This window comes from Chiroxiphia lanceolata, chromosome 22, assembly GCF_009829145.1.
Source record: "Chiroxiphia lanceolata isolate bChiLan1 chromosome 22, bChiLan1.pri, whole genome shotgun sequence".
NCBI classification, from domain to species: domain Eukaryota; kingdom Metazoa; phylum Chordata; class Aves; order Passeriformes; family Pipridae; genus Chiroxiphia; species Chiroxiphia lanceolata.
In genome coordinates, this window is record NC_045658.1 from 6556768 (window position 1) to 6582261 (window position 25494).

A 25494-nucleotide genomic window follows, 5' to 3' on the forward strand; every position below is an offset into this window, starting at 1 on the left:
GGCAGTGCTGGAACTTGTCACTCCAGCACCAAAGGACTTCCCAGCTCAAAGCAGCTGCTCAACCACCACAAATCAGACAGAGCATTAAGTCAGGAAAAAAAGAAACATTTCTGCCTCCACCATCGGCTTGAATCCTTTGTAAAATGGGGAAATGGCTTTGTGTGGTCATAAAAGCCTGCGTGCCTGAATATTCCCAATTTTCCCTGAAACCAGCACTCCCACAGTTTGAGATCCTGGAGCTGCTGTATTTCTGGGACCAGCCTCACATGTCAAAGTTGTTACTGGAAGTTTGTGAAGTACCAGCAGTGTTTCTGAACATCAGTGAAGGGTATAAAGTCTGGGCTCCAGATTCAAATTTTAGTCCCTATTTCATTCTTGGTAAAAGAATTAAGACTGTAGAAATTATTAACTTAAACTCTTTTGATCTTACTGCACACCACTATGCTTTACTTGATGAAAATAACTGAAAAGAAACCCCAGGAGGGAAAGATTTCTCTTATAAAATAGAATAAATGTCCTAAAATTATTTTGTTTGTATTTTTTATGAGAAACTCAGCACTTTGCTAAAAAAAAAAAAAAATCACTAAGAAGCTGCCTGTTTGTATTACAAAGGTTGTCTCTTATATTCCTGAGTTATTTTACTGCTGTGCAAAGATATTTTTTCCTTTCTCAGTTAACTAAAAAGCTGAGCAGCCAACTAATCCATTATCTTTACTCCCCATGCTGGCTGCTCCAAGCATCTCCTGCTCTACACTGGGTGTCAGATCCAGATCCTGGCTCTGTCTCCCTCTGGGAATGGCAAATCAGCCACTGCAAATCCAGAATTGACAGAAACAGGAGATTTCGGTTCCCGGCTTCCAGATGCAACACATGTCAAAAGACAGATTATACACCCAGAGCCAGGGAGAGAAAGGAGTTCTGACAATTTTGTTTGTTTGTGCTGATAGGTTTGAAATCTTAGTTAAGTCCAAATATATGGAAGAAATCACCATGACCCCATTAGGTGCTCAGTATATTGAATTTACAGCTGGGAATCCAGCAGAAAACATACATTAAGCATCATATTGAAAACTACCTCTCCAACAACTTAAGTCTATTAGATTGTGTCGGACTGGAGATGGAGTTGACAAATGGGGGGTTTAGAATTCATTTAAATTACTCCTTGTGTTTTCCAAGTCTTTTGAAATGCTGTACAAAGTTAAAGCAGTGACTTTCCTAATAAACAAAGAATCAAGTTTCACAGCTTCAAAGAAATATTTCACTGTAGGGTCTATTTCATCTGGTTCTGCACTTCGAATAATTATTGTGGAGTATTTACAATTCTGACATCAGCTATTATCCTTGACAAAGAAAAAAAGAACAATGTTGCTGTAAAAATATAGAGAGAAACCAAATGCTGGGTGAGATTTTTGAAACAAGTTTCAGTGAGATTTAAAGGTTTTTGGCTTCTTAGAAGTACTAACACAGTCAGCAGCTTCCAGAGACTTCAATACTTCAGAAACCAATTATTAATTTAGGATTACAAATCAGTATTTAGAAGGATGATTTTTATGGTCCTAGTTTTTGTAGACAGAACTTGCTGTACCCTCCTTGAATAGTCAGGAGCCACCAGGTGGGGCAAGGGAGGGCAGTGAAGAGCTTGCACTCTTTTTAAAGGCTGAATATTGTATTACAAAATTATATTTGACAATCACAAAAACTCCCCAGCATCTCAAAAAGGTATTTGCCACTATTTTAGGGAGTAACACTTGCACATTTGCTGTAATTTATGAGGCCTGGTTTTGGGTTACTCTACACACATGTTACTCAAGGCAAATAGAATGAAGTTGTCTCTGCCCCACTGCTCGAGCACGGGAGTTAAAAGCACTGCTCTCTTCTGGCTCTTCCAAGGAACTCAAGGTTGGTTGCAGACCTGGATGGGATTGGGTGGTTTCTGATGCCAGCCCCGATTTCCACACCATGTTTATTCACAGCTGATCACCAACAGAGCAACAAACAAACAGTGAGTATGTCCCAACTATCTCCGAATTACCTCTCACTGTTACTGTGGCACAACATCACGGACTCAGGTAAAGTTTCTGAGTATAAAACCTCATCCCTGCACTCCCAGCTCCTGTCCCTCCCCGCTCAGGGGTCGGGGGCTGAGGGATGGGGGTTGTGGTGGGTCCAGGACATCCCCTCCCTGGTGCTGCTCCCTCCTCAGGTGTTCCCCTGTCCAGCAAAGCTCCTCCACAACCCACAGCTCCTGGTGGGAGAAGCTGCTCCTGCCTGGGCTTTCCATGGGCAGCAGTTCCCCCTGGGAACATCCCCCCGCCCTGCTGTGGGGCCCTCCATGGGATTATTTCTTGCATTCCTTTCCCCCACTCCTCACTCCTGGGCAGTGGCAAAGCAAACTTGCCTTCCCAGAGGGATGGGAAGAAGATAAATTCACTCCCTTTAATGAAGGCACTTCCTTCCCCAAAGCCAAGCTATCATTCTGCCTGCAATGCTTATCTAGATGTTTAAACTGAAGTCCTGTGAATAACCTCAAAAAGGCATTTTAAAAAGATTTAAAAAACAATTAAGTTTTTGCAATAAACAGGAATATCGTGCTTTCTTAGTGCAGAATGTAAATGATTGCACTGCCGAGAAAAGGGAAAATTAAGTCTTCTAAGTACCCAATGAACAGGAGAGGAACAAATTTCCTCTCTTCAAATATATCCTTATAGTAATCTGAAGAGAATACTCCCATGATTGTGTAGCGATTTCTTCAAGACCTATTCAATTCCTTATTGTTCAGCTCACAGTGCCAGAAAAAAGGGCCTGTTAAAGTTAACATCTGCTAACTAATCATGGAACAGACCATCCCCACATTCCAGAGGGTTTGAACATTGCTATGAATTTTGATTACTATCAACTTTGGCTGGATTAAAGAAGCACTTTACTGTGAGACTCCTGAAACCTACAGAAAGTTATTCCTTTACAGGAAATGCTTCTGAAACCAAACATTTTTATTCTGGGTTCAGAAAATGTGACCTAGAATCACAAGCATGTCTAGTATTAAAGGTAGAAATAAATCAATCAGGTGCATTATATTCCTCTGATTTTTGTTATTAAATATTTAATTTTGGGAGTGTTAACATCCCACAGCAGAGATTCTGAAGTGCAAATATTCTTTAGATGGGCTGTGCTGCTGCACAGATCTGTCCTTCTGAGTTCCATTCCATATGTTTTGCTGCCTGACACCAAGAGTGCATGCACACATGCTGGATTTCAAGTGTTTTGGATCATTTCCTTTGAGGTGATACATTCATATCTGAGTGAGGCAATCCAAAAATGTACTTGTGAGCCCCTCTTGACCAGCTGTGCTCGGGTTGGAACCGCGTGTGCTGTGCCAACAGTCCCCTCACACAGGAGTCAATTGGATTAGACAAGCTCTCCCTGCAGCTGGGGAGTCCATGGCTCTGCAGTGGGATGGGATTTGTTCCTGCTCTGTGCTTATCAAACCAGAACCTGCTGAGCAATTCTTTACTGTTTGCAGTGACAGAATTTACACTGACTGGGATGACTCTCTCATACACACACAGGCCGTGCACACACACTCACAGCTTGTTCTTTTCCTGTCCTTCCAGCTTCTTAATTCCAAAATGCTTTCAGTTTAAAATTAAAAATCCACATTATTAAACCCAAAAAACCCCACTCTCTCATCACAGGAATAAAAATCCATTACAAGAAGACTGGACTGTAGCTCTGCATTTCCTTTGAACGAGCAGCTCCCTCGCTCCAGGAAAGGTCTCTGTCCCTCCTGCTCCAGAGAGGGAGCTGTTCTGGGAGAGCTGAGAACTCAGAGGGTGCTGAACACTACAGTCAGATCATACTCATCACAAGAGGGACAACCAAGGCATTATGTCCAAGTCCTGTTAATAACTGGAGGGCACAATGAAGGTCTGAGCCAGCCTTTGAGCCCCAGCCCATCACAGGTGTCACCACGACAATTGGCCACCGCTCCCTGTCCATCCAGGACGTCATTTCCCCACTGCCCCTTTAAACAGAAACCCACATGGAACTGAAATTTCGACAACACCACAGCTAAATTATAAAGAAGGGATTATTTCAGCCAAATTTCAATAGCAAAGTGGGTGGTCCTCGAGGCTTTTTATAAATACCCTTCCAACATTTTTGTGAAAAGTTGAATAGGGGACCACACAACAACCAAGGATTATGTGGCACTCCTCAAAAGGGGAAAGGGAGGAGAATCAAACATTTCTTGCCCAAGGTTTGTTACTGTGGGATACTATTATGTGAAGCCCTTCAGTTCATATAGAACATCGTATTAAATTACATGGCAAGAATGAATAACTGCTTTGTCACATACAGAATCACACATTATTTTGCTTTTAAAGGTTGTGAAAAGTGAAATAGTGTACCAAATTCAATTCAAAAAAGCCTTGGTTATTTAAATCCAGTCTGCATTTCACCCAAGGTATTCCCTTTGCAGAAAAGTTTAAAGACTCCTAAGGCAGCAGAGCCAAATACCAGGGAATCTTAGGAATGAGCCAATTAAAGTCTCCAGCAACATTAACCTTGCCCACGTAACTGCAACCCAGTGTGATGTCATGAGGAAGGTGCAGTGTCTCCAGGGTCCCCTTTGCCACCCAACACGACCTTCAGGTGATTAGTTGACAGCCCCCATTTCAGTGCCATGGACTGACACAGGGTCAGGCAGCAGAGGGCACGGCAGGAGCACAGGTTTCATTCCAGGAGGAGCAAGTGTAGGATTGCACATTGTGGTCCACAGCTCTGTTCCAAAGTATGTGTAAAAACCACCCTGCAGCACAGAGCTGGCACTGAACCTTAGTGTGGGTTGTTCCATATCATTGGGAGAGTTCAGAGTCACAACTGGCACAGAAATAATCAGACAGTGGGCAAAGTGCAGTCAAAAGTCCAGGTATGGGAAGTAAAACAACTCAGTAACAAACCTCACTGGTTTTGTGTGGTGCTAAATCCTGCTCAGCTGTCAGGCAACATTCTTCCAATGTTAGAGTGCATAGGGAACCAGAGAAGGGGAATTTTTAAATCTGCAGTGGTCATTCTTCTACAAAGTTGGATATTTGGCTTTTTGTGTGGTAACAGCAGAGGTACCAAAAAAGTGCTCCTATAATTCTCTAATGTGTGTGAACCCAGCTGAAGCTCCAGATGGATTTAGTCAAAATTCTGTTTGCACCTTTAGCACTTACAGGTGTGCTGGAAGATGACACCAAAGACAGAATATCCTTCTGACACCACGTGCTCTGGTCTATCCCTTCCATCCCCTCAAACCATCCCCAGCAGTTATCCCAGGGGAGCAGGGCTGTTGGGAACTAATGTGCACAAGCTCCACATTCCACTGGCATTCCACAACCTCCTCTGCCTCAGTGGAAGGGACCTTCAAGCAGCAGGCAGTCAGTTATCCAGGGTGTACAAAACAACTGGAAGAGGGTTTAGAAGAGACTCAGTGTCACTGGAGCTCCATCTAAACTATCCATGAAATCACAGGGGCCTTCACTGGGCATCAGCGCTGGGGTTCAGCTCCCTGCAGGGAGGGGAAAGGACAGGGGGTATAAAAGATGCCACCTTTCCCAGAGGTTCCTTCTCACTACCTGGGAAGCACTGTGCCTGCTCTCAATCACTTCTGCTGATTGCCTGCTATTAATGTCACTCATCCTCCCAAGTAATTAAGCCACCTCTTTCTTACATGTGCCTTTGTCTCTCCCTGGCACATTTCCTCGTCTAATCCTCTTTTCCAGATGGCATAAGGACACGGGAGAAGTGTTGCTAAAAGTTGCTTAGCAATGCAACACATGCAAGGGTTGGAAATGCTGACGTCCACACAAGCACCATCTCCCCATCACACATTTCTGCAGAGAGACAAAGGCGTGAACACCCGCAGAGACACCGGGGCCTCCAGGAAAAGAGCCACCGGTGCCCAGAGGGAGCAGGAACGGGGCAAAGGGGAAAGGCCCCAGGCTCCCAGGGATGGGCTGAGTTATGCTGAGGGGGGGGTTGTTTGTGTTGGGGTTTGATTTTCAATGAGAACTGGAAATTCTGCTTTAAACACACCCAAATCCTCGTGTTTTAGCGAGGTCCTGTGTTTTCTGTGATTCCCAGACACAGGATGCCACAGACACAGAGCCACTGCAAATTACTGAGAGAGACAAACCAGAAAGGGATGTCCCACCCCTGGGAGTGTCCCAGGCCAGGTTGGATGGGGCTTGGAGCAACCTGGGACAGTGGAAGGTGTCCCTGCCCACAGCAGGGGGTGGGACTGGATGAGCTTTAAGGTCCCTTCCCACCCAAACCATTTTGGATTCTATGAAGAGTTCATGACAAACAGGAACTGATGAAGGCAAAGCTGTTTATCATCAGCTCAGTATCAACCCCAGAAATCCTCCTCTCCTAGGAATCAGTGATAGGGAATTTGTTCCTGTAACTGCACAGTGTAATTGTGGATTGTTTCTGAACTCCACAGTAAATGTGTTTATATGGAATTTATTTAAACTACAATTAAATGTTATGGGTAATAAATAAGAACATTTAGTACGTGAACAGTAGTAATTTCACAGAGTCACATTATCATATTAATTCATTTCTGCAGCAGCCTATGAAAACAGGTTGGCATGAATCACTTTGTGTTTGAAAAACCTGAGATGTTACAGATTTATTCATCTGAAACAACTACTTCTAAGAAAACAAATAAACAGTAGTAAATGAAGTACAGAAATTCACACGCAGCTGTACTCAGGGTAGTCTCTTACTAAACAGAATTTAGTGGTGCCCTCCACAAGCAATTAAAATAGTGCTCAACACTTACTAGTGGGGAGACTCATTCAAGGCCCTTATATCAGCAACAGCATTATTTATATTTTTATAACATACATCATTGTATTGCAAATATAATCAGGACCCAGACTTATTGTATCTTCAGATTTCATATTATCCACTCGCATCCAGCATAATTCAGAGCAACCGAAATGCCAGAAATTTAAATGATTTGCACCAGAACTGAACCTGTTAACAGGTGCATCCCACAGCAGGGCTCCCTCTGGGGAGGGGGAGCAGCAAACACAGCCAGAACACAGCCAGGGACAGGGGGGAACACGGCATCTGCTTCCTGGGAGGTGAGGAGACATCACAGAGAGGAAACCCTTTCATGGCAGAAATGAGTGTTTTGCTTCATTAACCTCTGCAAACTTCATTCACGTGTCATTGTTCCCTTTCATTCTCAAATGTGTGCACATACAAATGCAGGAAAACCAGACAGGCCACCACAGGTCACTGGGGTTTGTTCATTTATTTATTTTTAAAAGCAGCTTTCAGGCACTTTGTGTTGTTTCATGTCCCCTACTGTTCAGCTGTAGTTTGTATCTTGCACCTCTTCACAACATTTTTGCCCAATGTGAAATCAGCTTTATGGTTAAGCAGGAGATAAATCAGAGCTGTTTGTTATTATTGGGACTCCTCTGTTGACAGCTGTAATTATTGCTTGTTTACTGGACATTTCATCAACCTGAACCTCTGAAGGCTCCCAGACTACAGCGTGCTATTAACTGACAGCATCCACTCATTAAAAATTGCCACTTGCCAGACTGATCTAAAAATCCAGCCCTGACACTGCTGCAGCTAAAACAGGACAAATTCAGCATTAATGCCATGGTTCAGTGTGCTCTGTACCCCACAGCAGTAATGCTGGGGTACCCTGGGGCTCGAAATATTTGCCCGTGTTCTCTTTGTTCCAGCAGATTACTTCAGGATGGCCAAGGTACTGTTTCAGTAAAGGTAGAAAAAAAACCCCAAAACAGAACAACCAACCCAGATTTTTTCCAAAATTCCTACAGTTTTACACAGTTTTCGAGCATAGAGCTATTTGTAAGATGTCTGGGTACACTGACTGACCAGCAATAGCATCTGACATTCTGACCAGCGAGACGGATTTCAAAATCTCACGTTCAAAGCCTCACGTGGACGAAGCTGACAGAATTCTCAGATCCTTCACTTGAAAATCTGCCCTTTTCTGGGCTACAAACCCAGGTTTACCATTTGTGTTATGACCAGGTTTGCGTCCCCTGCGCTGCCCAGACATAATTCCTCTAATGACGAGCTTTAAGGTCCCTTCCAACCCAAACCATTCCAGGATTCCCTGACTCTAATGAGCTCTCACATATTTCCAGTTTATTCCACACTATGTGGGCTCATGTTTTGCTGGAAGTGTGCCCTGATTTTTGGTGGACTGCAGTGTGCACTGATCCATTACCCCAACGGGTGAGAACTGGTGTTTATCAAATCCTGTGCACACAAACCCCCAGATTGACTGATCACATAGTTTTTATCAGGTTTTCATTGACAACAGCTCATCAAAGCAGGGGAAAGGTTAAAATTGCAGAATCCCATGGCTGAATCACTCACCTGCGAGGTGCAGGTTTGTCTTAGATCCTCCCCAGAAGGCTGGTCAGCTCTTCCATAAACCTATGGGAACAGGTTAAATAATAAGTAAGTAAGTAAATAAATAAATAAATAATTAAATCTAATGAGGTTAAAAGGGAACTTTAACCTGTTATTTTGCCTGGAAATAAAAAATATTCATATGTTTTTATTGTTTCATGTTATGCCATATAATTTGAAAGCAGTATGTGATGAGGAATCACTTGCATCAAGGGGGTGTCTTTTAAGTCATATATAATAATATATATATATACACATATACACGTAAATATATAATATGTGTAAATAGATAAATATGTATTTATTATATATACCTATGAATATATTATATATATTCTGTATATTTTTATTAGCATATATATAGGAGTATATGATTTATTTATCTATATATTGATATATCTACATATTTATATATTTATATATAAGTGTAAAATTAATATATGTACTAAATAAATAAATAAATATACACCTATATTTACATAACATAAATACTAGATCAACATTCAGGAGTGTCAGGACATTTTGTTGTCACTTTTGAGCACATATTGAGTGTAAACTTTAGTCCCAAGTGCTGCAGTGCCAGAGCAGCCACCGAGCCTGAAGAATTTACCGATTCAGCCCCAAAAGAGGTGCTGGGGAGACGCCCAGTGGTGCCCAGGGGAGGTACAGAACTGTACAGACCAGCCCGTGATCAGTGAGAGGGGAATAAATGAGGATAAACTGTAATAAATTCGAGGGCCCCCCCCGTTTGTTTGTCAGTGTTTCTGTGGCACCGGGACAAACCCACCACAGCGCGTGTGGGGACTTTGTGTCACCTCTGTTTCTAACGACTGTTTCTCATCTTATCCTACTGATTTTCATTCCTAAGCGTTCACGTGTTCATGGAATAACACACTGAAATCCTTAAAACTTTAAAATCCCTTAAACACCTTTTCGCCTCATTTCGTGAGGCGGCTCTGCTCGGACCCCCTCAGGTCGGGCTCGGCTCTGTTCGGCTCTGCTCGGCCCCGCTCGGGTCGGGCTCGGCTCTGTTCGTCTCTGTTCGGGTTCCGCTCGGGTCGGGCTCCGTTCGGCTGAGCTCGGCTGGGCTCGGTTCAGGTTCGGCCCCATTCGGCTCAGTTCGGCTAAATTCGGCTGGACTCGGTTTGGGATCGGCTCCGTTCGGGCTCGGCCCTGCCCCGCCCCGCCCTCAGCCCCGCCCCCCCGCCCGCCGCCGTCCCGCCATTGGCCGCGTGCCCGCGCCCGTCCTCAGGGGCCGCTTCCCATTGGCTGCGCCGGCGCGGGGGGCGGGGCCGGGTGCCCCCTCAGGGCAGCGGGGCGGGCCCGGTCGGCGCTCGGTCCCCGCCGGTGCCGCCCCGCCCGCTCCCGCCCGCCCTCACGGCCCGCACCGCTCTCCCGCCTCCCCGCCGGGACCGCCCCGCTGCCCCCGGGGCCAACTGCGGGGCCGCACTCGGGCTCGTCCCGCCCCAGCCCCGGAAGCGGAAGCGCGTCCCGACGGTGCCGCCATATCGGGTGTGTGGAGGGGCGGGAGCGGAGGAAGGACCGGCCCGGCCGCCTGTGAGTACTGGGGCCGCCCGGGGCTGAGCGGGGCCGCGGGCGGGCACTGCGGGACAGGACACCCCTGGGCGGGGGGGCGGAGCCCGGGGCGAGCGGCCCCTCCGGGGTGCGGGGGCTGCGCGGGCTCGGGGCCTCCGGGGGCCTCCCGGGCCGTGTCCCCGCTGTGCCGGCCCCGCTCCAGCCGCTCCCCGCTCGTTGGACCGGGCTGAGCCCAGCCCAGGCCGGGGAAGTCCCCGAGAGCCGCTCGGGGTGCTGCTCGGCTGCTGCCGGAACGGATAAAATGAAACAGTGTCTTTTTTTAGCGTGAAAAACCCAACCTGTGCCACCGGCCTGGTCGTGCCCCGTGGTTGTCCATTCACCCTGTTGCAGTAAATCACTCCAGTGTGTTGCTCTTCGAAGGTGTTTCCTCTACGAGATAAGGAAGGCTGTGCGAGCAGGAGTGTGGGTTTGCTGCCGATGTCCTCCGTTTGTATTTTAACTTCAAGAAAAACCTGTCTCATAATCAGAGCTCTCTGGAAATTCGGCACGTCTGTGTGTCACCGCAGAAAGTGAATGTTTTTACTGCCCCAGGTTCTGGTTTTGAGCACTCAGCGGTCATGTTTGTAGCGACATTACCATAACAATTGTGGTGAAAAGGGCATCTATTAAGGTCCTGCCTTCACCTGCTGGTGTTTTCAGCAGAAGAAACTGCTTTAACATGGTTTAGTTTTAGCAGCAGCCTCAGTTCGTTTGTTGTATTAATGTGAGTGTGACTTTCTGATTGTTGGCTGTGCTGAACAGTGAATTTATGTTACATCTGTGAGAAAGATGGAGAGAGGCTTTGGACGAGGGCCTGGAGGGACAGGACAAGGGGGAACGGCTTCAAACTGCCAGAGGACAGGGAGAGAGGGGATGTTGGGAAGGAATCCTGCCCTGGGAGGGTGGGGAGGCCCTGGCACAGGTTGCCCAGAGAAGCTGTGGCTGCCCCATCCCTGGGAGTGTCCAAGGCCAGGCTGGACAGGGCTTGGAGCAACCTGGGCTGGTGGGAGGTGTCCCTGCCCAGGGCAAGGGGTGGAATGGAATGAGATGGTCTTTAAGGTCCCTTCCCACCCAAACCATTCCATGATTACAAAAGAGGGATTGCAACTGGTTATATTAATTATTCCCTTAAACCAATAAAACCCCAGTGTTCTTAACTGTAGAGAGCCCCTCTGCAGTAGAACAGTGTCAGCTGGTTGTGTTTCTTGGGCTGCTCTGGAAGAACTGTGTATATGAGAAACAGTCATACATAATCACATATAAAGTAATTTTTTTTCACCCAGCAAAATCCCTGCTGCAGCAGGAAGCCTTCAGGAGCCTCACATCTTGATCCTCCACTTGCTCTGCACAGGGTGGCATTTACAACACTGTCACCCTAGGTCTGCTTGTAGCCCATATTTGCTATATTTGGATGTATCTGGACAATTAATTTTGAGAATGTGAGAGTTTTCATTGGTCTCTGGTCAGTAGGCTGAATATCTTTTGGTTACAGTCTTTGATACTTCAGGACTTCTAAAAAAAAAAAGAAAAACCAGAATAAAGCACAAAATGGTGCTCAGCTGAGCATCTTCTGAGTAACTTCTGCCCTGCAGAGAGTGGGGAGAGGAATAATCACTTCCTTTTGCCTGTAGTGGAAAAATCTGTATATTGTATGAATTTCTGTTTGATTCTTTTTTTTCTTTTCAGCTCTACCTTGAATTAAAGTGGACTCAGCTCCTGGAGCCTCCTGATGAAACCCCCTTAGATTTTGAAGTGTAGCAGGACTCCTTTTTTTCGACTTCCTAATGATTCCATAGGATGTAGTTTTCGGATGTTTACAGGAAAAACACACAACTTTAAGTTTTTGTGCCTCCCCAGATTGTCCTTGGTCCCAAATTTGCTGCAGCAGTCACTTGTATTGCAGCATCTAAGATGACTTACTGGTTTTTTTATTTATTTATGTTCCACGCAGCTTTGTTATCCTCTGAGGCTCTTGAGCAGGGCTGAAAGTGCTCCCAGTATCCCAGGGTTACATAGTCCCACCCACAAATGAGGATTCCAGGAAGTAATGTCAGGGATTGCTTTCGGTGATGTGGCAAAACGTTTCTGTTTGGAATCGAGTTTATTTGGCCTGTACCTTGAAGTTTGCTGTGAAACCCAGTTAAACTTAACTGATAAGGAAAAGAAAGCTCTTAAATCGGTGGCAGAAGCGTGGACTGAAAAATACCCCCCTTGGTTAATGGTTTTACTCGAGTTCAGGCCCTTTGACTGCTCAGTTTTGCTCCTGCAGAAAATTTTCCTGCTACTGCTCAGCTCGTAATGCTCAAAAGACAGAGAAACTCGTTGCCTCCTTTCTACTGTGAGCAAAGTTCTGAGTTTGGTGCCTTGGCAGAGTCTGAAAGCACTGATGTGCAGTCCTGAACTTCCTTGTTCACTGTCTGGTTACTGAGCATTTAAAATCCAAAGCAGCTTTAAAAAAAAAATATATATATATATTTATTTTGGTTTTGTTCTTTGCCTTTAGAGACTGAGGGGGCAGGAGGGAGGTGCTGCAGGTCGTGTCTCACCATTTAGATGTTGTAACTCAGCCCCTGCCTTAGCAAAGGGATGTCCAACCAGGCTCCTTCCTGCATTTCTCTATGGGTTTCTTTATTTCCCTCCCAGAATGAACTGCACCCTGTCTTGCCTTTGTAAAACACCCTGTTCTTTGCTGTCTTGGACAACTACTTTAGAAAATTTAATTCATTTTTGCATAGATGTCCCCTCTTTGAGAACACTTCGTTCAAAATGCTTGTTTGGAACAGTGCAAGCCAAAAGAATATTGTGTGTAAATGCTGGTGCAGAGAATGTGCTTTAAAGCTTCCTGAGCTCAGATTTTGGGTCTCAGTGTTCCCTGTGTCCCACGTTTTGTTTCCACAGCCACCATGTCAGAAGGGGACAGCATTGGGGAGTCTGTGCATGGAAAACCCTCCGTGGTCTACAGGTTTTTCTCAAGACTTGGACAGGTTGGTTTGGGGAAGGATTTTTCTGACTGCTTTGGGAGTAAATCTCACTGTGGCTCCTTAAGCTCATTACTTTTTGGGTGAGTTGTTAAAATGCTAAAATCTTCAGATTTCTTCTGAAGCCTTTAAAAGCTGATAAATATTATTACAAGTAGCTTACTGGAATGTTGAAGGGGTGCATGTGTGAGACTGCACAGTGAAAATATGTGTTGTCAAAAACAAGGAGTGGCTTCAGATTTCAGGTCAAATTCATCTTAAGGAAGGTAACTTGCATGAGATACAGAAATGTTAAATTGCTTTACAATGCCCCAAGCATTAGGGGTTTCATAAAAACATGGAACTTTTCAAAGTACAGTTATGTGTGATTCAGTTTATTAATGAAGAACACAGATATTTCACGTTACTGTGCTCATTGTGCCTCCTGTGTTTCTCATGTCCCTTTGTTTCCTCCCAGATCTACCAGTCCTGGTTAGACAAATCCACCCCCTACACCGCCGTGCGATGGATTGTAACGCTGGGGCTGAGCTTTATCTACATGATTAGAGTTTATTTACTGCAGGTGAGCACTGCGCTTACTGCCAAGGGATTTTTACTTATCACTCCTGGCCTGTGTTTCCTGCTAAGAGCATTTTTGAAGCGTGGTGTTACTTCAGAACCACGTGTGGTGTCCTTTAGCTCATGGTAGAAGGTAAATTGGATAACCTGGAGAGAGAGCAGCTCTTGTGTACATGAGGGATTTGCACTCCTCTTGTGTTCTAAGACTTGTTTTGATAGGTGAGAATTGTTAATGTTTTTATGTAATATTGTTAATATTGTCAGAATTGTTAACATTTTTATTTTTATGTTGTTAATATTCTAGTCCAGAAACCTTTCAGTTAAGGTGAGGATGTAGAAAAGCTTCTCAAGGAAGCAAAGAACCCAGTTTATTAAAAAAGAAGTATCAGCAGATGTCTTTCAGGAAGACTTTAACCGTGGCTGTTCCTCCCTCCCTGTGCAGGGTTGGTACATTGTGACATATGCCTTGGGAATCTACCACCTAAACCTCTTCATAGCTTTCCTGTCGCCAAAGGTAGACCCCTCTCTAATGGAAGACTCAGGTATGATGGAAAGTTCATTTTGCCACAGTTCAGAACTTAGTCAAACTTCCAGATCCCTGATGAAGTCTGTAAAGATGTGCAATGTCAGCAGGACATTGTACTTCTTAGACTTGCAAAAAATCTGTGCAGCTTCACATCAAGAGTTACCATAAAATTTGTCCTCTCTTATGTGGGACTTGAACATATTCCATATTGTATTAGTTTTCTGTGTTCTGAAAGGAGGTTTATGTGACTTAAATTCTCCCCATAGTGACCTGGCACTCATCTCTGTTCCTTATTTTCTTTTGGGGAATCAGTGCTTAGTTAAACTGTAACTGGGATCTAAGTGTAACAGTGGAAACTGGGTGTGGATTCATTCTGTGATTTTTTTTTTTTTTTAGTTTTTTTTTTAAGATAAAAAGTAAAAAAAAAACCCAGGAGTCTAAATAGTGTGGAAAGCTACTGTGAGGGGGTTTGTGGTTTGGTTTTTTCCCTGTTATTTTCAGATGATGGTCCTTCCTTACCTACAAGGCAAAACGAAGAATTTCGGCCTTTCATTAGAAGGCTCCCAGAATTCAAATTCTGGTGAGTGGATCCGTCTGCCCGTGCTCTGGCTTTGAAAAATACAAATATCTGCCTCTCATGGGTGGTAGCTGGGCTGGAAGGATTGACTGTGGCTGTTGTTTTCCAGGCACTCTGCCACTAAAGGAATCCTGGTTGCCATGGCGTGTACGTTCTTCGAGGCTTTCAACGTGCCTGTGTTCTGGCCCATCCTGGTGATGTACTTCATCATGCTCTTCTGCATCACTATGAAGAGGCAAATCAAGGTAACTCCCCAGCAGCAGGGAGCAGCTTTTGTGGGGGCAGGAGGTGCAGCTTTGTTCCAGCCTGGCCATGCCCTTGGCCGTTCAGGTGGGAAATGTGCTGCACACACTTCTGGCACTGCAGCAACTCCAGCAGCCAGCACCTGGACATGAGTTGTTTGTGTTGTACATCTGCAGCACTGAGCAGCTTTTATTCTCACTTTCAAAAGGTTTTGATTTTAGAATGCAAGATCAGGTCTTTATGCAGATTCTCATCCACTTCCTGTCCTAACTGTGGCTATTTTTAATGAAGAGGTGTGGTACCATCTCTGGTGGGTGAAAAGGGAAGTTCTGACGAGTTGGTGCAAGAAAGTAGGTGAGGGAAAGAGGAAGCAGAACAGAGAGACAACTCATCCTGACCATCTTAACAAGTTACTTACGATTTGTTGGCATTTTAAAAAGCTATTTTTTTCCCCCAGACATTCAGAATTTTGGATAGGAACTGTGATTTGAGTGGGAAATTTAAGATTAAAGTGTAGTAAAGAATTAGTTCCTCTCTGCTCTGTCCAGTTTCCTGTGGTCCCTCAGTCAGTGACCTTCACTGTACTGTATGAGTTGTTGGGTACACCCAAATTTGAGATTTTTGAGGCTGATCTCATACACCTGTTTAGATTTAAACTGGTGTAGGACTAGGTATTTCATTACCTTTACTAAGAACTGCCTTTCTAGGGGACGATGTGCATTATAGAACATTTTGTCTAAATATTCCCCAAGTTTCTTGCCTCAACACTTGATGTTTTCTCTTTGCAGCACATGATAAAGTACAGATATATACCCTTCACACATGGCAAGAGGAAATACAAAGGGAAGGAGGATGTGGGGAAGACCTTTGCCAGCTAGAGGGAGCAACACCCTGTTGACCAGTTCTACTGCTCACTAAAGGAACGATTTTGAGCCATTGTAACAATGCCTTTTTTCTTCATAAAATGATTAACAGAGTGGTGACAAAGCAGTTGAATTTTCATTTTACGAGGATCTTGCTATTTTTATCTGAAGTATCAGCTCAGTTTCTTGAGGAAACTGGCATTCTAACCAAATTGCATTGAGTTTATTCTCTTTTTGGAAGAAGTTGGAGAAACTTTGGATAATCCCACGGATCTGGGATAACGTATTCCTTTCAAGATCCATTGCACTGGAGAGGTTAATGGCCTAGAGCTGGATGTTTTTACGTAGTTCTCCTGCTCACCATCACCCTGAAGTGCTGTGCACATCTGTGGAGGAAAGTGTAAGCTGGCACACGTGAGGCTGTTTTCTGCTTCGGGGCCGTGTGCTGTTCTCATAGAAACCTTCAGTAGACTTAAATAGCTGCAGAACTTAAGCCAGTTTCCTAAATGCATGGTATTACTGAGTTATAACCCAATAGGTAGGAATAAGAAATCTACTAAATTATGGGTTTGCAGTAGGGGAAAAAAAAAAACTCATTTAGCTTCTAAAGCAACTCGTTTGTGTTGGGTTTCAATGCCAGTTTCACTGTTCCATCTCCGAGCAGATGCTAAAATTGGGCTCTTTCGTGATGACTCAGAACTTTGTTCAAACTCTATCACAATTTCCTTTGAGGACCTGGAATTATAAAAATATATATTTTAATTGTTCTTAGTTGGAGTTTCTTTCGTACTTAATGGTTTCATGAATAATTTAAGCTGACTTCCTGCAGCTCCACAGCAAGTACCCAAACTGGCCAGGACAGACAGTGGTGGGGGTTTTAACACAGATTTTCATTTTCTATGGGGGGGGGGGAAATAAGACATAAATGACCTGCATGTAAACTTTTTCATGTGATACGACTGCAGTTTTATTAAGTGACTTTTTAATTCCAAAATTTATTAAAAGACAGTGTTCCCCTTTACTTGTTCTCTATCTTTATATACATCTATTGATCTAACAGCATTTATGGCTCCTTTCCAGTAATGGTTACCCTCAACTTACCTTCATGCAATGCCTTTTCCAACTCCTCAGGGACCATTCACTTGCAGAAGGTAGGAAAAGATGAGCTTTTTGAAGATTCTGAGTGGAGAACAGTGGCAGCTTCAACAGACACCTAATTGGGAAATAGATGTAGGCACCTTTTCCTCTGGTTTTGTCAAGTGAAGTCTTTGTGGAGCTCTGGAATTCAGCAGTCCTGGGAATATGACAGGTAGTTTTAGCTCACATTGACCCGTTGCTTTCTGTTTGTTTGCATGTGTTTGTTTTATTAGCAGTGTGGAAACTAGGAATGTAAACACTTAAAATTATGGAAACAGGATCCAGAACAGGCCTTATAGAAGCACCAGTCGTGGATGTGGTTTGTTGCCTAAAAATGTGAAAGCCCTGACTTGGAGAAGCTGTTTTCAGGCTTGCTGGAGTTTCTGAATAATATGGACCAATCAGGGAGAAAACCAGGATGTTTATTAGTATTAAAATTCCCAACTGGGATGACTCCTTCTGAACAGCTGAGTGTTAACAACACTTTTTAGAAACATATTTTTAATATGGTCAGGAACCGTGTCCAAAGAGACGAAAGGGTAGAGGCAGAGAGGGCTTTATTTGCAACCCAGGACTGAAGTGCCACCTTGCATGGGCATTTCCAGTTCCTTGAAGCCTTTCCCTGGCCCAGCTGGGGCTGTGTGGCAAGTACAGAGTGGGAGCTGAGGCCTTGTCAGGGCCCAGGACGGGTCTGTCCTTCACAGCTGGTAGTGCCGTAGGTAGATCAGCTTCTGGGGATGGAACTTCTCTCTGCACAGTGGGCACTCTGCCTGCAGAAAAGAGATCAGATACAGGACAGACTGAATAGTTCTGCTGAAAAGTTTAAAGACATCCAAATATAACTTCAGCTACTTTTAGAAAATAATCAGCATCCAAACTTCACAAACCGTTTTTTCAGTCCCGTTTGTGGTACAAGCTTTTGCCACATAAAGCACTCTGAGCTGGCCCAGTTTAAGCTGCTCAGCTTATTTATATATTATTTAAATGTATTTATAAATATATTTTATATATTTATAAATATAATTCCCCTATTTATAAATGTTTACATGTAACATTCACAATGTAATGTTGGTCGTTCTGTTTCAGTAAATATGTCCTGGTAACTCTGGGTGCCTCAGTGAGGGAAGGGGTTCGACCAGCCAGGCTGAGGGGTGTTTTCAGGTGGGATTTCAGCAGTGTGTGCCTGTCCCTGCACTCACCCTGGTGTTGCACCAGGCAGTGATGCACTCCCAGCAGAAGAGGTGCCCACAGGGGGTGGCTGTGCTGTGCCTCCTCTCCTCCAGGCACAGGGTGCAGCGGGACTGGCGCCCAGGGGCCTTGTCCTTGCTCGTGTTTCTAATGAACAGAGTCACAGGTTAATGATGCAGCCTGCCTGGAAGAGAGATTTGGTAACACCATCCTAAAGTAACCACCATCTTCAAGTATTAACCCTTGCTCAGAACCACCAAAGCATGAAAACTAAGAGATGTTTCAAACAGCTAGGAATTAACTTTGCTAATGAATTAAACATAACATCAAGTTCTAACCTAAATGAGTTTGTCAGTCCCGTGTTCCCCCTGTCCATGGCAGCTCTGCCATTCCCACCACTGCTCCCCCCTCTTTCCCAGTAAGTAAAAACCACCTCTCACTTCTGGTGGGCGAGGTTGCGGTGCAGCTTCCACTCCTGCCTCGCCCTCTGCTTCTGTTTGAAGCTGTACACCTGAACTCCGATGGTCAGCAGGAGATGGAAGAGGGAAATTATTCCAAGGAGCTTGTAACTTGTCCGGACACTCTGATCTTCTCCCTGCAGTCCTCCAAAATGCAGCTGTGGGATTCACAGAAACAGAGATGTGGTTTTATGAAACTATTCCTCCCCCCCTTTCAATAAACTTGATTTGGGATTCTCATTTGTGTCCAAAAAATTGACATGTTTGTAGGGCTTCTCAAGCTGCTGTGTCTGAGGAGGTCTGATCACCTTCAGTCAGCCTGGACTTAGCTGCTGTCTATGCAGGATCAGTTGTCTGTCTGTCCATCAAAACAGCAGCTTTGCTTGTTTTGATTTTCTTGTGTCACTGAGTAAACAGTCAGACACCTCTTTTCCACACCAGCACTGGGAATTGTTGAGGAGTCTTGTGCCTATAGGCATTTCTGGGCCAGTGCCTGATGGTTTTTTTTGCAAAGATACAAAATTAAGCTCTTCTTATAGAAAACTGCTCTATAAATGTGCACTGGTTTTTGTTCAGAACTATATTTCAGTGTTTCCTGTGGATTTATTAAGTCCCTTCTCACTTTTGGTGTATTTGTGGCAGACACACTGAAGTTACACAGGGTCAGAACTTACAGCTTCTGACATTCACATTTATTACCTGTAACCTCTCGACTGCAGGGATGCAAAAAACTTCCCTCCCGTTATAATCCCCCAGAGCCAAATCCCTATCCCTGTTACACACGTGGCATCCCAGGAGAGGCCACAGCAGGGCCATGGACACCAGGCAAGGAACACGTCACTCACATATGAGACAAGGAACATGTCACTGACACATGAGACATGAAACATGTCACTGACACGTGAGACATGGAACATGTCACTCATATACAAGACATGGAACACGTCACTCACATATGAGACCAGGAACACGTCACTCACACATGAGACATGGAACACGTCACTGACACGTGAGACATGGAACACGTCACTGACACGTGAGACATGGAACACGTCACTGACACGTGAGACAAGGAACACGTCACACGTGAGACAAGGAACACGTCACACGTGAGACAAGGAACACGTCACACGTGAGACAAGGAACACGTCACACGTGAGACAAGGAACACGTCACTGACACACGAGACATGGAACACGTCACTCACACATGAGACAAGGAACACGTCACTCACACGTGAGACACGGAACACGTCACTCACACGAGACATGAAACATGTCACTGACACATGAGACATGGAACACGTCACTCACACATGAGACATGAAACATGTCACTGACACATGAGACGTGGAACACGTCACTCACATACGAGATGCCCGCGACCCTTTTCGAGAGGTGGTAGAAGGTGCCGTGGATGTAGAACAGGGCCAGGTGGAGCCGGTGCAGCAGGGGGATGGATTGTTTCAGGACATACACAGCCTGGGAGGCAGTTTTCCTCTGCTGCTCCGGGAGCTGCCGCAGCCACCTGCGGATCCAGCTGCGCAGGAAGGTCCTGCTGGGCAGGGCCGGTGCTGGGCCGCTCCCGGGGCTCCGGGACTCCTCACCCTCCTCCTGCAGCTCGTGCTCCAGGTGCAGCAGGGCCTTCTCCAGGCAGTAGGGCACCACGGTGTGCAGGGAGATGAAGGCGGCCCGGCGGAGCAGAGAAGGCACCTTCTTCCTGCTGGGGTCGACCTGAATGATGTTCACGTACTCCTCGCCCAGAGTCTGATACCCTGGATAAACGTGCAACAGAGAGCAGGGTGAGATGGCAACTACAGGATCCGCCTGTGGGGACAGGCTGCTCAGCTCTCACAGCTCAGCAGGCTTTGCACTCGGAGAAATAATTGCATTTTTTCGTGTTGAACAAGTGTTTTGGTTACATCAGCGTCTGCAGCATCGGTATCAGCAGCGGATGGAGGACTAAAGCGGGGTACCTGTCAGGGTGTCAGACAGCCCTTTTGTAAAAAGCTTTTGCTTTCAGAAGAATGTGACTCTGTGCTGATAAAGTGCTGTATTTGAAGCCAAACTTGGGCAGTTTAGTGGTTTCATGTTTAATAAAAGGTGTTTAAACAAACCCCCTCTTTAAAAAGAACCGTGGAGCAGCCTCAGCAGGTGATCCCCAGCACAGCCGCTGTCACGTATTGGGAGAAACGAGAGAGAAATGATAAAAACTGGTAGCAAAGGTTACCTGAGAGCGTGGTGAGCACGAAATAGGCCACATCGGAGAGCAGCTCCACCTCCCGCCGCCACTGCAGCCACGGCCGGGCACCTGCGGGACGGGGCCGCTGTCACCGCACCCGTGCGACCCGGGCGCTGCACCAGCCCCCTCGCCCCCTCCGCCCCCCCGGGCATTACCCGCCAGCCCCCGCAGCGCGGTGCCGGCCCCGCTGCGCAGCCCGGCCCGGTACAGCTCGTCCTTCTGCCCGCCCCGCACCAGCCGCGCCGGGCCCGCCGCCGCCATCGCCATCGCCCCCCCGCGCGGACGGACACGGCGCGCGGCCCGAGCGGCGGCGGCACCGCGGCACCCCCGGCACGGGCGGAGCGCCCGCGCGCCGCGCAGGGATATCGCGTCACCGCGGCGGCGTGAGGGGGCGGGAAAAGGGCGGGAAAAGGGGAGGGGAAAAGGGGGAAAAGGGAGGGGAAAGGGAGGGGAAAAGGGAAAAGGGGAGGGGAAGAGGGAAAAGGGGAGGGGAAAAGGGGGAAAGGGGAGTGGAAAGGGGAAAAGGGGAGGGGAAAGGCGAAAAGGGAAAAGGGGAGGGGAAAAGGGAAAAGGGGAGGGGAAAGGGGAGGGGAAAAGGGGGAAAGAGGGGAAAGGGAGGGGAAAAGGGAAAAGGAGAGGGGGAAAGGAGGGGAAAGAGGAGGGGAAAAGGGAGGGGAAAAGGGAAAAGGAGGGGAAATGGGAGGGAAAAAGGGGAGGGGGAAAGGGAAAAGGGAAAGGGAAGGGAAGGGAAGGGGCACCGGGGCCACCTAACACAGTGCAAGGGCAGGGTGGGGTGTTTGGTGTCTCACAGCTCCCAAGGGCTCCCGGGCGGGCGCAGAACGCCCCGGTCCCGCACGAACACTCCCGCTGGCAGCGGGGGCGGCACGGACGGCGCTGGGGATGGTTCCCTCCGAGCTGGGGAGGGTTCCCTCCGAGCTGGGGATGGTTCCCTCCGAGCTGTAGGAGCGATGGAATTAAGGGGAAGCGCTGGGGCGTTTTATGTACCGCAACAATAGAGGGCGCGCCTGCCTAAGGAAAAACCCCGCAGGAAAGGGGCTCCGGAATGGGACCTTCCCACATTAACTTTTGAGGATCTGCCGCGTCCCAAAGTAAGAGACTTGAAGCTGCCACCCTAAACGACAACATTAAAAAAAAACAAACCAACCCAAACCAGAATTAAAACTAGTGACCAATCCTTGAATAATTTCGTTCGGAATTCCAATTCGTTCCCAGGTGTTTCGGTGTTTGTGGTTTCCACGGTGCCTCTCACGTGTCTCAATTGCTGAAAAAAACACCAAACATGGGAAGAGAGTGACTGAAATTAGAGCACTCGATAACTTTTCTCACCACAAAGATATTGGTTGCTATTTCGACAGGCAGAACAACAAGTGCATCCTGACTATAGTTTCATTTTGCTGCTGACTTAGCTTAGGGCTAGATCCAGGTTGTGAACATTTGTTAGAGGAGTCAACCCTCGTGCTAGACATTTGTTCTCTGTATGAGAGAGAGGTGTTTTATTAAGTGGGCAGGGTACATATTTATTGCTGTTTTATTTAGGTGAGTGAATACTGTGTTCTCATTTCATAGGTCAAGAAAGCAAAGAAGAGCTTGAGAGCTTTTTTTCCAAAGCTGAAATCCTGGCTAATGACCACTTAACTATTAGATTGGAAACCATTTATGAAGCTGAAGACAAGTTCAGGCATCTGAAGGTCAGATTTTCACTCCTTAAAAGTTTGTTATTTGGGGGGGATTGTGTGGTAAATGACACTCTATTTCTTGCTGGTGGAGTTAGTTATTTTTAACAGCACAGTCGAAGTGTGGTTTCTGTGCAGACTTAATTTCCATGGGATGCTTCTCTGCTTTTCCTTCTAACAGACCCGACAGGGGAGTGAGTTGCTGCACCGACGTTACCACAAGGAAGTCCAAAATGTAAAACAAACTCGGTGCACAGCAATGATTAACTTTTCCTCCCACAGGCTGCTTGTCTGTGCATTATAAAATATGATTTTACCTCCGCAGACCTGTTAGGAGAGAAGAGGTTCGGAGTGCAGCTTTCAAACAGGGCAGCAGGCAGATGTTTCAGTTCCCAACCTGAAGAACAGGTTCTGCAGATGGAAAGGGAACGAAACGTCTGTGCAGGATTGTTACCACCCTCCGGTCCCTTCTGCCTCCTCCCACTTTGAACTTGTTACCCTGGAGCTGAACTGTTTGAACAGGGGCTGTAAAGCCGCTTTGTGATCAGAGAGCTGAGAGCCCTCAACATGTAAAACCGGGGCGGGATTTCGCTCCCTCCCCGCAGGTCCCTCCTCCCGTTTTCGTGCCGGGGATGAAGGTCCCGGTGTTCCGCGCACAGGAGCCGGGACAGCCCGTCCGCCCAGGAGAGACAGAGGTGTGTGCTTGGGGTTTGCTTGGCTACTTTCTCTTCCAGCGAGCATTTTGTGTAGTTTTAACACTTTTCCTCACTCTTGGGCGTTAGGAACAAAGTTTCTAAGGGGCTACCGCAGGAATTGTCCAGCCTTGGGCTTGCAAGAGTTTGCTACTACTTTTGCTTTTGTCTCTTGTTTTTTTTTAAGGAAGAGAGAGAATGGAAAGAGCATCATGTCTAATGCTTGTTTTATTCTGGTCCTTGGAATTCTGTTAGTCCTAGGTTTTTAGACTCTCTGAGCTTGTAGGGATGAAGCAAACTTCATTTGTGATTCAGGTTTAGACTTTTCTAACTGGAGAAATGCATTTTTCTGGTGTGAGAAACCAGTGCATTCACTCTGAAGTGATAACCTGAGCCCTGAGCTTTCACAGGTGTGCTGAGCCAGAACGAAAAGTGACTTGGATAGGAGAGGTTGGATGTAAAAGAAACTTCAGGTATTTAAATAAAATACTGGTTAAGCAATATAACGTGGCTGGTTCTGTGACTGAACAGCAAAGTCTTAACTTGGAAGGAAAGACATGCACAACACTTTGAAAGAGTATGCATTTCTTTTTCTCTTTTTTTTTTTTTTGGCATTCTTTTGGGCTATGGAGAAACATTTTTATGGCAGGAAAGAACAGAAAATTCCGGGTTACAATTGCAGAGATGTGGCAAACAGTGAGGATGGATGGATTGCCAGTGCTGTGTCTGCTTCCAGTGCCTCGGGCTCCAGAGTTTAGATGTAGGTCTGAAACATACCCCGAATCCTCAGGGTGATAATTTCTACAGTCATGTTTTGTTTCATGGCAGAGGTGGGTTAACTGCTAAAAAATAACCTAGAAGTAAAGTATGATTCACTCCTGGCTGTGGTTAGTCTGAGATAGGAAGCTGATGCCATGTTCAGAATGTAGCTCAAAGTTAACTCGCTTCTTTATTGTTCAAAAGAATGTGGTCAAAGTTTTGTCTATTAAGAGAGCTTTTTCTGTCCTTACTGAGCAGGAAGATACTTCAGCTGGGGAGAATTGTCTTTTGCCCGGTAAGATTAGCTGTGGGGAACAGTGTAGTGCAAATGAAGGACAGGGTTTGTGAGGGAAGGTCGGTGAGGGCCGAGGAAATGTGAGTTATCTCATTGCAGGCCAGGCTGTGGGGGGCTCCTGCCTTCCGAGGACCTCAGGGCCAGTGTGAGGGACAGGGAGGAGTGTTCCTGGGCTCTGAGCTCCTCAGCAGGACCACTGCCTGGTACAGGTTCTGCTCTGGGGCACTGAGGGCTCACTGTGTAAAGAACTGAGGGCATGACCAGGTACAGACACGTTTGACACAGCAGAGCAGTTAACAGGGGCTTCTTTATTTAACAAACTCTCCTACCAGAACTACCTCTGTCACAGAGAATATATAAACCTGTACAACTGAACCATGAAACACTAGGGGCCTGCTGACTCTTATCTTCAATGACTGTGTTGGGAAGATGTGCTCCTGTATTTTGATCATTCTCGGCTCAAAAAATCTACCATTCTGATCATTAGTTTGTCTAATCTTTGTTAGTCTTGGAAAGTTTTTTTTTTTTGTCCTCCCAGCTTATGGAGATTCTCCTCTTATAGAGCCACAAGTCTTCTAGGGCCACAGACACATGGATTTTTTTGTTAACTCATGCCTTGTTATTGGTAAGTAAAAAAGACTTTTCAAGGGAATATCTTGCCTGCAAATTTTGGTGAAAACCATTAAATTCATGCCCTAGAGACCACTGCAAAATTTTTAGTCATGCGTTGCTTCTGGTTGCTTTTTGTTCTGGCCTTGCAAAAAAATGATGACAATGTTCTAGTTTATGGCCAAGCTCCTTCTACATTATCTGAAAAGGCTTTTGTTTTTTCTTTATGTGGCCTTCACCATTTCTGTAATTTAGCTGAATTAAAAGCTACTCCACACTCACCCTAAAATGTCTGAGAGCACCTTAGTGAATGGTGCTGCAGGAACAATAAAGCATTAAAACATATAGAGTGTAGGGTTCTGTACTTTTGATTTCAGAACCCCACAATGTCACTTTGGTTTTGAAATAAATTGCACAGAGCCCTCAGTTCCTAGATATATTTTGAAGGGGCCAAATTGTTTGTGAATATCACTGGAACTTGTTCTTGTTCATTTGTCCAGAGCTGAGAAAATGGCTGTATAAATGAACTTGAGTGGGTAATAGGATGAGACTGAAGAGATTTTTTGGTAAAGACAGTCTCTCAGTTACTGAGGATCAGCTGAACTGACTGCAACACAATTTTCCTGCACCCAGATATCTCAGTT

At 45.9% G+C, this 25494-nt stretch overlaps 3 protein-coding genes and 1 long non-coding RNA gene across 12 annotated transcripts in view; 2 read left to right on the forward strand and 2 right to left on the reverse strand.

The window, feature by feature from the left end:
- LOC116797404 overlaps nucleotides 1–9476 on the reverse strand; it is a 96382-nt gene extending 86906 nt beyond the window's left edge. For 2 of the 3 annotated variants that reach the window (XR_004360644.1, XR_004360643.1), the window contains exons 1-2: nucleotides 9309–9448; nucleotides 8422–8481 (exon numbers count right to left, since the gene is read on the reverse strand). This is a non-coding gene — a long non-coding RNA (uncharacterized LOC116797404). Of the gene's footprint in view, nucleotides 1–8421; nucleotides 8482–9308 lie in introns of all 3 variants that reach the window. The other variant, XR_004360645.1, reaches the window with a different exon arrangement.
- Nucleotides 9477–9860: 384 nt separating this feature from the next.
- RER1 (retention in endoplasmic reticulum sorting receptor 1) lies at nucleotides 9861–16798 on the forward strand. Its single transcript, XM_032708903.1, has 7 exons — nucleotides 9861–10014; nucleotides 12931–13016; nucleotides 13468–13572; nucleotides 14011–14110; nucleotides 14596–14674; nucleotides 14781–14916; nucleotides 15703–16798. Exons 2-7 carry the CDS (start codon nucleotides 12936–12938, stop codon nucleotides 15790–15792), a joined length of 591 nt encoding a protein of 196 aa, XP_032564794.1. The 5' UTR covers nucleotides 9861–10014; nucleotides 12931–12935; the 3' UTR covers nucleotides 15793–16798.
- A 519-nt stretch (nucleotides 16799–17317) lies between these two features.
- On the reverse strand, nucleotides 17318–21103 carry PEX10 (peroxisomal biogenesis factor 10). Of its 2 annotated transcripts, none has more exons than XM_032708900.1 (6): nucleotides 21000–21103; nucleotides 20790–20859; nucleotides 19928–20334; nucleotides 18543–18718; nucleotides 18114–18249; nucleotides 17318–17684 (listed from the first exon to the last, which is right to left on the reverse strand). In XM_032708900.1, the coding sequence occupies exons 1-6, from the start codon at nucleotides 21066–21068 to the stop codon at nucleotides 17613–17615; spliced, it is 930 nt and encodes a 309-aa protein (XP_032564791.1). In that variant the 5' UTR covers nucleotides 21069–21103; the 3' UTR covers nucleotides 17318–17612. The 2 variants fall into 2 exon arrangements, with proteins under 2 accessions (XP_032564791.1, XP_032564790.1); XM_032708899.1 differs by having other exon boundaries at nucleotides 20790–20870; nucleotides 20957–21103.
- Nucleotides 21104–21766: 663 nt separating this feature from the next.
- PLCH2 (phospholipase C eta 2) overlaps nucleotides 21767–25494 on the forward strand; it is a 71532-nt gene continuing 67804 nt past the window's right edge. For 2 of the 6 annotated variants that reach the window (XM_032708873.1, XM_032708874.1), the window contains exons 1-4: nucleotides 21767–21910; nucleotides 22389–22510; nucleotides 22677–23190; nucleotides 24804–24866. The gene's annotated coding sequence lies outside the window, so the exon portion shown is untranslated. Of the gene's footprint in view, nucleotides 21911–22388; nucleotides 22511–22664; nucleotides 23191–24803; nucleotides 24867–25494 lie in introns of those variants that run through there. The other 4 variants (XM_032708872.1, XM_032708877.1, XM_032708876.1 and 1 more) reach the window with 3 other exon arrangements.

Excerpts from the sequence above, each read along its gene's own strand:
- RER1 (XM_032708903.1), top strand. The coding sequence starts at position 12,936 with ATGTCAGAAGGGGACAGCATTGGGGAGTCTGTGCATGGAAAACCCTCC. Across the intron at positions 13,017-13,467 it reads TTTTCTCAAGACTTGGACAG|ATCTACCAGTCCTGGTTAGA; the intron begins GTTGGTTTGGGG and ends GTTTCCTCCCAG. Across the intron at positions 13,573-14,010 it reads TTAGAGTTTATTTACTGCAG|GGTTGGTACATTGTGACATA; the intron begins GTGAGCACTGCG and ends CTCCCTGTGCAG.
- PEX10 (XM_032708899.1), bottom strand. The coding sequence starts at position 21,068 with ATGGCGATGGCGGCGGCGGGCCCGGCGCGGCTGGTGCGGGGCGGGCAG. Across the intron at positions 18,250-18,542 it reads CGCAACCTCGCCCACCAGAA|AAACACGAGCAAGGACAAGG; the intron begins GTGAGAGGTGGT and ends TCTGTTCATTAG. Across the intron at positions 17,685-18,113 it reads CTGCCTGGTGCAACACCAGG|GCAGAGTGCCCACTGTGCAG; the intron begins GTGAGTGCAGGG and ends TCTTTTCTGCAG.